This window comes from Thermobia domestica, chromosome 5 (assembly GCF_964235325.1).
Source record: "Thermobia domestica chromosome 5, izTheDome1.hap1.1, whole genome shotgun sequence".
Classification (NCBI taxonomy): Eukaryota; Metazoa; Arthropoda; class Insecta; order Zygentoma; family Lepismatidae; genus Thermobia; species Thermobia domestica.
Window position 1 is genome coordinate 19,937,378 of NC_137458.1, and position 12,018 is coordinate 19,949,395.

The following is a 12,018-nucleotide window of genomic DNA, read 5'->3' on the forward strand; positions in this document are numbered from 1 at the left end:
GTTGTCATACTGCTACTTTTAAGGACTCCAAACTTTGGGATGGGTTTTATATATTTTATATATATATATATATATATATATATATATATATATATATATATATATAAAATAAGAAAGTTTCCCCTTCTGGGGCGAGGCGATCGCCCCGGGGATCCGCCCCTGCCTGCAACTCACCACTAAAACAAGAAAGGATAGAAATTTAATAGTATTCTCCATTTCAATAGTATTCTCCGTTTCAATAGTATTCTCCATAGAACAATATGAAGATTTTTTTCTTTTCGGAATCCGTTAATCTTCTGTTCAAATCGAAAGCAACCGCATCCCGTTTCAAGATTGATCACCATAGAGAGAGAGAGTGTGAGAAATCGAGAGAATATATCGAGATAAGAGATATCGAGTAACGCTCTTTCGGAATCAATTGAGCGTTCCAAGAACAACTTTCCTTCGGACATTTATTTCTTTCTGTCAACCGGAAGTTGTGGAAATGTATGATTTCCTGTTCCAACATTGATCACGAAAGATAATACCTTATGAATAGATTCCATCTTTAACTTTATTTTTCTATTGAAACCCGAAATGGAGAAATACACTACTTCATCCGGATTCAGTATTGATTACCATAGAGGGGAAAAAACAGTAAAATATAGTGAGTAATAAGTTTTTGGGCGTGGATTCAGAGTTGCAGGAATAAGTTTCATCTTCATCTTTATCCCTCTACTAGCAGAATAGCCGTTTTCCGCATGGGGAAAATAAAGTTTAATCAATATAAAACCAGAAATTTTAATATTGAAGAAATTGCTTCAACATTATAGAAATTGCTTGCTGTCGTCCTTTAGGAGCGTAATTTTTGAAAATGCTAAATACAAAGTCTCTTCTTTTACTTAAAAGAGTTTATAAACCAAATTTTACACCTCCAGCTCAAACAAATCCTCTCATTAGATATTTTCTCAAAAAAGAATTTAAAATTTGACTATTTGTAAATTAACCCCTTTTTTACCCTAGAGGATTGGAATTTTTGAAAACACTCAAATACATACTGTATATCCACATTTTAAATTAAAAACCAAAATTCACACTATCTGACATAAATTAGGATACACATTTAAAAGAAATCGTTTGTTTCAATGTTATTCACTGATCAGTCCATTCTCAATTTGAAGAGATTCTTCGTTGGTATATGGACAGTGTAGGCGCCTTTGACGTGGGAAACCCAGGTTGGATTCCCGGCGGGAATTCATGTGCTTCGGATCCAACTTTACGCTGTAGATCCACGTCTCATATAGCCTTGCTCCCGAACAGGACACTAAACTCAAATCCCTTCTCAATTTGAGAGTGGTTCGGTATTACTCGTACAATTTCCATTTACTTTGTGTGTATAAGTAGTCTAGGCTGAGCCTTCATTGGAATGCGATTTACATCAACATGTTTCTTTTGTAATAAAGAGCCCAATGTGAAATTTTATGCTTAAAAAATCGTGCCTGAAATTCTTGAGAAAGTAACAACAAAATATTAATGCTTTTCGTGTAACCAGAAAGAAATAACTTCCATTCCTCTGTCATATCGACATGCTATGGCTGAATAAATATTGTTTTTCTATCGTTAAACGATCTATACTTTGTTTGCGGAGTATTAAAGTATTTTCTTCTAAAGATGTATAAAAATGACACTGTCCACTATATACATATTAACTCGCACTACAATATGCCCGGCTTAGATACTTTGATGATTAATATAATCAATAATGTAATATAATGGCGAAACGGGTGGCGTACATCTGTAAAGGCTGATTTACACATACGGTGCCGTGTTATGCTCCGTCCGTGACGTTGCCGGCCGTGAACATTCAACATACCATTCCGTGCCTCTGCTATTTTTAACGCTATTTCCCAAGATGGATTGCAAGCAAGGTCAACTTCTTGCCGCTTCGAGTACCCTGAAAAGCCGAAACGTCACGACTGCGGAGTGGTCCAGAGACCCTCAAAACCTGGCCAAAATTACATGACGCAAATCTCGGAACTAGTAGTTGTGCTGGATAGTCATTGACCTTGGGCAGTCATATCTACATGGGTATTTCAAATAATAGCGTCCCGCAGTCTGTGACTGGTGTCTAATGTAAGAGGATGCCTGTGCACAAAACAGGAGTTGTGTATCAGCTAGAGACAACAAAGTTGCCAGTGTTGTGTTATGTATGTCCTTCGTCAACTGAACAAGGGGGTCAGAATATATTATATATGCAAAGCTTATACTTGCTGTTGGTGTGCGTAGATGTGTGATGTGATTGCAATGTCCTGTTGGAATGAGCGTTAAAGGTAAGCGTAGCAAAGGAAACAAAAGTATGCGTGTATTTTTGTGTTTTTAGACTTTTCTTTTGAGTGAAGCCAAGTGAAGCTCAGATGTTTCTCGTACATATGAGCCCAATATCCTCGGAGTTAGACACTACAAACAAATTTTGCTCCATTTTGCTCGGTTGTGTAAAATCGAGGGATGTTTGTGGGAAGCTGATAGTAAAAAAAAATGTACGAAGTGACTGAACAACAAGAGTAAACTGTCGTATATATGGAAATATGTTGTTCTAAAGCATTATGTCATGAGAAGTGTAAATCCGAAACCAGAAACATGCTAACAGGGTCAGTTTGTAGTTGAAGTAATGAAAATAAATGAAAGTAAGGGCGGCCGGACCCTCTGGAAGGAAAACGTTTGATATTCATTCGTTTGCTATTGTCTCATAAACGAATAGAGATAATGAACAGTAACGTACCATGACCATAGATAATGTTAGTCGACACAAAGGAGATGGAAAAAGCACCTTCAGTATTGCCATCTGTAGATATTCAGTGTTGCTAGACTATAGGTTTGCAAAGAAAGCTGGAGTAAGGTATTGAGTAGACAAATGAAACCAACAACACTTCATAACAGAGTATATTATACGTCGAATGTGTGTTCGACTTTGCAAATAATGCTCTCATTGTGTTTGTAATAAAATAGTTGTGACATAAAAGCTATTCAAACTAACTAAAAGCATGTACAATTGAAACGATTGGAAATTGAAACCCTAATGACGAGAAATTGTACATGAAGGAGTAAATAGAAGACTATATGCGATGTCAGCACATACATTGCCATACAAATCACAATGACAGAAATCAGCAATACAACAACAGTTTGTTGTGTGTATAACAGAGTTATGACTTACAGTATCAGTAATTATGATAATCGTAATGTGACGATCAGTATAGGTCATTAATGCTGAATGGGCATTTTCTTTTCGTTTCAGACATGGCGTATCACATATCAAGCCGAAAACTTGTCCACGTTTTATGAGCCACTGCAGGACGCAGGTCTGCAAAAAAGAAGCACCTTGTCGCGTTCCTTAGGGAGGAAACAGCAGCGGGACTAGCAGAAGAAGCGAAGCGAACTGTGAATGAGTTTTGCTACCAAATTTTTCAGAAGCTAGATCAGTGCAACAGAAATTATGAAAGATTAGAAGCGGAACATGGGGAGTGGTTGAACGATGCGTTAGTGTTAGTGCTTCGACCGGACAGTGCAGCTGAGCCTGAACCTTCTTCGTCAATAGAAGGAGGGGAAGGCCGCATACAGGCTTCGCGGCGAGCAGCGAGCGCTCGAAGCGGAGAAAGACGATGTTATTACGATCGTCGACAGAAAGTGGTGAGTGCCTCGTATATGCGGCTGCTATGAAATACAGAGAGGAGGGTGAGTTGGAAAAGACCAAACTGCTGCATGAAATGGAAAAATCACCAACCAGGGCTGCCAAAATGAGGAGGGCTTGGAAGCAGTCACAACAGACAACTGCAAAGTGTTATACTGCGGACGAAGCTCTGGCGTTGCTCCTTGAAGGAAATCTGACATGCCATCAGTACCAGCTGCTGCGAAACGGCGCAAAGAACTTATCATGTGATATATATCCTGCATATAATTGTGTGCTTGACGCAAAAAAAGCGTGCTACCCAGTGATCGACGTTACCGAATCCCAGGCGGAGGTGTCCCTGCAATCGCTGCTACACCACGCAGCTGCACAAATTGTACAAACACAGGAGCCTGTGCTAGAAAGAATTCCAGCAAAATATAGCATGTCACTTCAGCTCATCACCAAGTGGGAATGCGATGGTACTACTGGACACGCTGAATACAAACAAGTTGCACAAGAGAAGGGCTTTACAGACACTGACATTGTGTTCACGTCAATTGTACCAATTCAACTGTTCTATGAAAGGAAGGGATTACGAGTCGTAGTGTTGCAGAATCAGCGGCCATCATCCCCGAGATTCTGCCTGCCCATAAGGTTGCAGTTTAAGAAGGAAACAACTGAACTGATACGACAAGAATTTGAATGTATGCAGGGACAAATACGAGAACTGACGCCTAGCCAAATCACCATCGCAGGAAAGGTATTTGAGGTCACACACAGCCTGCATTTCACAATGGTTGACGGCAAAGTCTGTAACGCGATTACGCACACAAAATCAGCAGAGACCTACTATGTGTGTGGCGAAACGCCAAAGGAGATGAACACATTGACAAAGGGCCCTAAGCCAGTAAAACTTGACAATCTTGGCTTCGGACTGTCTCCTCTTCATACATGGATCCGTTTTATGGAGTGGCTGCTTACCGCTTGGATCTTCGAAGATGGCAAATTCGTAAAGAACACAAACCGATCATGAAGAAGAAGCAAGACGACATCCAAAAGGCCATGAAGGCCCAGCTAGGGATGATCATCGATGAACCAAGGCAAGGAGGAAGCGGTACTTCAAATGACGGAATCACTGCCCGTCGTTTCTTTCAATATTCCGATAAGGTTGCATTCATAACAGGTCTAAACCGGGATCTTATCGAGAAGTGTGCTGTGTTGCTTCACGCCTTATCTTGTGGGCTGGAGATAGATCCACGTAAATTTGAAGCTTGGTCAAATGATATACTGGAACTATACCTTCAACACTATTCGTGGTTCTACATGCCCTGTTCAGTGCATAAAGTTCTTGTTCATGGATCCGCAATTATCAGTCATTGCATATTACCGATTGGGCACATGTCCGAAGAGGCCCAGGAGGCCCGAAACAAGCATATCAAACAGTACAGGGAACATCATCCTCGTAAGTGCACACGAGGGGACACGTTGCGAGATGTATTTCTGCGACTCCTGGTCACAAGTGATCCCAAAATCTCGACGCTTCGCGAACCCATGGCACAGAAGCATAGGAAAAAGCAACTGTCTCCAGCTGCACTCATGCTTTTGAAGGATATAGAGGCTCCGCACGCACAGTCTTCTGAAGATCAATCCGAATAGCTGTGTTAAAGACTATTAACTGCCTATCTGTCACGTTGGTTATTGTTCTGAACAAAATACTTGTTTTGTATGTACAATGCAACATGGACTGAGGAGTGTGCATATTTTGCAACCAACGTGGTACAATATATATTTGTTTACTTATATATATATATATATATATATATATATATATATATATATATATATATATATATATATATATATATATATATATATATATATATATATTGCGTGCTATTATACACATTTGGTGACTACATATCTTAATTGTTTCCACAATCCGCCATATTGGATCCGCAATTTTGCATTTTTTCATTTGGATATCAAATTCGTATTCAGCGACCCCCAAAACCTTTATTTACCCAATTTCCGATCAATGGCTTGATTTGTTCTTTTTTGTCCGCCATATTGGATCTGCCATTTTGAAGTTTTTCATTTGGATATCAGATTCGTATTCAGCGACCCCCAGAACCTTTATTTACCCAATTTCAGCTCCATGGCTTGATTTTTTCTTTTTTTTGTCCGCCATATTGGATCCGCCATTTTGAAGTTTTTAATTTGAATATCAGAATCGTACTCAGCGACCTCAAAAACCTTTATCTGTCAAGTTTCATGGACATGGAACCACATCTTCCTATTTTGGCCACATTTTCAGGGTTTCTGGACCACTGTGGACTGGGGTGGTTTCTCTTGAAGGCGGCCTGTCGGGGCACGACATATAGGCACGGCACGTCAAATTAATTTGAAAAGACAATAAATTGAATCTTTCAATGTCTAAGTCTGAAAAGAAACTTCATAGACCACGGCACGGCATGAGAACGGCACACTATGTGTGAATTAACCTTAACCCCTTACCACATACCGTGCCATATATGGCACATACCCTTTTTTCACTTTAGCTTTTTTGTGATTTATCAAAGGCATCAAATGACTGTTTTGTCTGCTGTGTGAGATATTGACGTATATGAATAAGATATTTTGGTGTCATCTGGCATGTTCTTTGTGAGTGTAAGTGTGCCATATATGGCACTTACTTATTTCTCGTCGGAATTAAGTGAAAAATCTAAAATTCAAGTTTTAATTCATTTTTCAAGTTCCCATATGAGGATTTCCAATACTGATTTTTTTCGCTAAAAGAAAAAAACATGATGCAGAAAATGGTTAATCTAGCCCTCTTGAAGGTGAGGTTATATGATACAAAACGGCCTTTAATCGCAGACTTTAGCTTGCTTGATGGTCTGTTCACCGGCCAGCTGGACCAGATCCGTCGAGGTTCGGATCCCACGTTATTATTAGGTCTCGTCCTTTATAAGCTCAGTATTTCATGAGGACGTAAAGCACAGCAACTCAAGTTCAATGTAATATAATATAACATGAGGATATAAAAAAAATTGTGGGCTTTTAAAAAGCATAGTGATTTAGCATACGTTACTAGACAGGATCTCGATCTTCAGTGCAGGCCTATCTTCATTAGTCTGAATAGTGTCCAATTTAGATTCAAAAACTTTCATCAAAGAAACATAAAGAAATACCACCAAATTGTTTGGAAAATTCTCTCACTCTCTCTTCCCCTCCCCCCTAAAAATTATACTTGCACTTTACTTACACTTTTCCCCTAAAAACTGCTTCTACTGTATAGGCATTTCCCGCGCTGGAAACTACACTGGTTTCACTCCAGATGACGCTCTATTCGCAAGCATGCTACAGCATGCTCGTACGCATTCGCATCTTTTCGTCGGCTTCGTCAAGTAAGTTTTCGTCACTTCCCGTGACAACGAAAGTGCAAGATTTCTCAGAAGTTTCAGTTTTAGTTCCAAACAGTATGATTGCTAGGTAAAGAATGCATAGATCAGTTTATGATTCACCTTTCTTTCCATAAAATACATTTTCTTACCTTTATTCTATTGATTCTTTAAAGATTCTTAGACAAAAATTGCAGTTCTCTCTTTCAATACAATGCAATGAAAACACAATCATCGTAAGTTCCATATGTAGCACATTTCTTTGGGGAACCTACTAGAAACAAATGTTGCCAAAAGTAACTACGGCATGCTTGACTGGTCTGGTCGCTAGTTGAAAACAATGGAAGGACTACATTCAATGAAGAATTCTCGTTCGCATTCGACTCCAGTGGAGGTATAAGTGTGATTATCATATGAACATGATTAAAGCAATCTGCAATGTCACGAATTTTCAACGACGGAAAAACAGTGGTTGTAGTGAAATATATCGTCCATTACAAGCAATTTATAGTAAAGAAAATGTGGATCGAAGTATGGTGAGGAGGTATTGGGAGCAAAATTTGAGATCGGGAAATGGTAAAGAAGAAAAATGTTTCAGGATGAGCCTTGTAGTGATCGTCCAGCGTCTGTGACATAGGAGAAACAACAAAAGGAAAACGGTCAAAGTAATTGCAAGCGAGGATGAATTTCACTAGCAATTAATTTTTCCCGCTTTTTAAAAACTCAACCACTGCTCGCTGATTTAGCCACGTTCATGAAACAGTCTCACTTCTTCTCATAGGCTTCTCGTCAGGCCGGCAGCCAGCCCAAAAATGTAGGGAGAGCCGGTAGGAGTTAGGGGGGCCCGATCCAACCGTATTATAGTTCATCACCATATTATAGTTCATTGACAAGCCTACCAGGAAAATGTTAGCGGGGGCCGGTAAAACTTTAGGGAGGGCGGCCCCCTATACCCCCCTTGGATACAGGCCTGCTTCTCGTACCTTGGCGTGTTGTGCGAAGCTATCAGATGGTAATAGGTGCCATATTGTTTTGGTTTGACTCTCAAAGAACGCGAGATTCTGCATTTTTTTCAGCCTGTCTACGAAGGTAGTTGCAGGATGATATACCTGTGTTGTTTCTCTGGAAGGACATCAATGCAGGGCATTGAAAAAAAAAAGTACTTTAAGGAATCCTAAGTTGGAAGGTTTCTGTTGAGTTGTCGACTTGGGAAGTCGGGAAATGTGTGTTAAGTGGGGACAGGCAGAAGGAGATCAAAAAGTATCGTAGGATCCAGATCCGAACTGACTCTCCGAGAATCTAGTTCACGTACAGCCAAATGACTACGGCACACCATTTTGATTGGTTCAATACACAGTGATGAGTGTAAGGAATTTTTAATGTTAACACAGTATCGTTAGGTAATGGACTGTTTAAGAATAGGTTTATATCCTCTAAGTAATCGACAAGTTGAAGCCTTAACGTCATATCCGAGTCTTGCTATAGTAGTTACTAAGTTGAAGTGTTATCTCTAAATCTTGGCATGGTAATTGATAAGCTGAAGATTTGATATCATATCAGAGTCTTGCCACTGTGAAGTCTTGATGTCTTACCGTGGTAATCACTACATTAAACCGTAATTCGCTTGGATGGGGAGCTAGAAAGTACTTCCTGTCAACGAAACTACTATTTAGGGTTGTTGAACGTTTAGGCGAAGAGTTTAAACCAGTTGAAAAAGGGAAAAATATCACTCACTGACTTTGAAAATGAAATCTTTCGGTTCAACGTCCCATGATTATGCTGTTTTGCGGTAAGGGAGAAGAATGATTTTAACAAGTGAATGATAATGGAAGAATTGATGGTATGATAAAGAGGAATGAAGCGGGAGTAACTCGTGAAGACCCACGGGTACGATGTTGTCCACCACAAACTCACTTGAACGGGGATCGAACCAGGGACCCCACACACCAGAAGTAAGCGCTCTACCAGTAAGCCACCGTTCCCCCCCCCCACTCACTGACTTTAACCACGTTCTAATTGCATTTAAAATTTAGATTATATTATTAGAAAACTTGAAGATAGAATTTTTTAAAATAAAAATAATAGCAAGTAATTGCTACTGAAAGTAAGATCTTTCAAGAAAAAACTATAATTAATTTAAAAACTACATATATTATGAAAATAAATATAAGAACAAGCAATAAGAAAGAAACTTTAGTATTATAGAAGTTTCTATTGCTTTACCGTTTTAGAATTTTCTAAATATAAAAATTTGGTATTTTTATCTCTTTCTCAGGTATTTAGAAGCTACCATGAACTGTAATTATTACTGCCTCAGACACATTATTCACTCCTATGAAATTTCGCCACATATTGGTCACTAGAGTTATCCGCCTTTATTCACTTTTCGATAAAATGTGCACTTTCTATTCGGTATGTAGATTGTGTGTGTGTGTCAATAAATGTACTCAATAAGTGAAGATAACTTTTGCTCATGAAACTAAATGCAGGCTACGCCACTAACACTACTTTTTTTTTCTAAATTCAGATGGAACAGATCGTGGAGAAGATGCAGGATGAGAACTCGGGAGTACCTGTCAAGACAGTGAAGAGCTTTATGTCCAAAATTCCTTCTGTATTTACGGGTGAGTTCACATTTATAATTTGTTTCCATTGGAATATTTTTTTTTATATGTATAAGTACAATTAATAATGTTGAATATGTCGTTAACAAATTTTATGAGAAAATATTCTCGTTTCTTTGAAGATTTTAACGGATTGATGATGGAGATTTATTCTTTAAGTTTATGTAACTGTTTTTTTTATTTTGTCAAAATATATTTACACTATATACAGGGTGATTGGAAATTATCTGGCTAAATTCTAAAGGTTGATAGAAGACACCAAAACCAAAATAAACATTTACCGCGATAGATTCTGGGTCCGAAGGGCAGTATTTAATAGGGATGGGCAAAACCGGTTTTTATAAAAACTGGAAACCGGTTTCTAGAAAAAACGAAACCCGAAAAACCGACATTTCGGTTTTCTCCGAAATCGGTTCTTTTTCTCCAAAAACAGGTTCAATTTTCTCCAGAAACAGGTTCATTTTCTCCAAAAACCGGTTCGGTTTTTCACCGAAACCGGTTTCGGTTTTCTTCAAATAGGTTTCGGTGAAAACTTTTGGAAACACAAATCTATTTCTGTGGAAACGGAATCGCTTTCCGGAGAACAACGAAACACTATTCTGGTCAGAAATAGATCAAATTTTGGAAAAAATACGGAACCGGTTCCGGTGAAAACCAAACAGTTTTTTAAAAAAAACCGAAAAACCGGTTTTTGTCCCCACCACTAATATTTAACCGCTTGCGGCGAACACAAATGGGAAAGCTGAAAATTAAAGAAATGCCACATGCAATGTAATGAATCTTCTATTTCGTCCTCTTTTCTACAAATCTTCAAACGAGTGATCGGAAAAATGACTGCAAATACCACCACCGAATGATTACGTGTTTGTATCTTGTCGCATGTATGAGTACACGTACGGTGCCTACCTGCACCAAAGAAAATTGTTTGTAGATCTTGGAGATGGATAGAATTTCCTCCGTGGGCCACCCCTTGAAATCTACACTATTTCATGCAACTCCCAAAATATAAAATAGCGAATGTAATATCGCAATGTGATCTGTGTTATTGCTAACTTCTTTCCAAATCTGTGTGCTTAATCAGGAACTGAACCAGGGATCACTTGTATAGGGAGTACATTAACCTTTCTGCCATAAAAAGAGAGCTTTCATGTTTAAAGAATTCTGTTTTTTTCTGGTTTTTTTAAACCGAAAAGTCAGGCTTTACTGAAAAAATGTCTTGGCATTCAATAATTTTGGTATGGTAATCCTAAGCTAATGGGAACCTATGCTTGTCGATTATTTTTCAATATACACCTTGCAGTGACAAGCATGTCGTTCGGAATATTGTTCCGAAAGGGCACTTCCAGTTGCAGGGTTTCGTATGAAAGTTGTCATTTCCATAGAATCTTCCTGAATGTAGGACACCCTCCCTCATAGCTGAGAATCATATTTGGTGTTATTGATGGAGTATTTTTTCTCCTTAAGGCTATGGCTATTCGAGGATGCGTGTCCGATGCGTTACGCACCCCCTCGCAGCGAACGCGACTTAGGTAGCTATTCGATAATTTTACTTTCGTCAGAGTTATAAATCATACTAGAAAGCCAGTCAGGATTTCCAGGCCTTACTGCCACACCCTTATTATCATTCAGTGAATCACAAAAAATAACTCTATTGTGTTACATAGATTTCTCTGTGATTAGCTAATTTTTCGGAATTTCCTTGTATTTTTGTGAATTTTGTTTTGTTATACACGCACATACTTTATAATAGCCGAGTTCCAATCTCTGCACAAAGCGTGTTCCAAGCAGCTGTTTCTTGCTGAAATCCCCTTGCCTGGCAACACGTCTCTCCCCCCTTCCTTTAGACATCTTTTACTGTTTCCGAAACAGCAGGAGGTCCATTGTTCCGAAACGCAACAAATACACTCGAGCCGACATATTCTGGGCGTTTTTTTTTTTTTTTTTTTTTTTTTTGCTTTTGCGTTTGCAGCGCAATGTGATTAGCCATCCACATTTAAATACACGGTCAGCGTATTCCAAGCGTACGCATGAACCATAAAAACGTGCTGCGAATGCATCGAGTAGCCATGCACTTGGGAAAATGCACCTGGGAACCAGAAAACAATTCCACATGTGTCAATGATCCTTGTGTCCTGTTCAATAAACCTTTATGCATGTGTGTGTGTGACACAGTGTTGAATTCAGGCATGTTCAAGGGGGGATGAGCACCCCCTAGAATATATATACGCCCCCCTAGAATGTCTATAATTACACATACATTGAAATAGTTGTTTTGTTCTGTTTATTTTTTTCGGAAATAAAAGTGTTAAGAGCAAATATTTTTTTAAAAAAGAAAATTAGTTTCTTC

General features: G+C 38.8%; 1 protein-coding gene across 1 annotated transcript in view; it reads left to right on the top strand.

The window, feature by feature from the left end:
- The window catches only part of RSG7 (Regulator of G-protein signaling 7), a 214,040-nt gene that overhangs the window by 106,031 nt on the left and 95,991 nt on the right, over positions 1–12,018 (top strand). Inside the window, exon 3 of the mRNA XM_081758294.1 lies at positions 9,575–9,671. Within this exon, the coding sequence (XP_081614420.1) occupies positions 9,575–9,671 (97 nt within the window). The remainder of the gene's footprint in view (positions 1–9,574; positions 9,672–12,018) is intronic.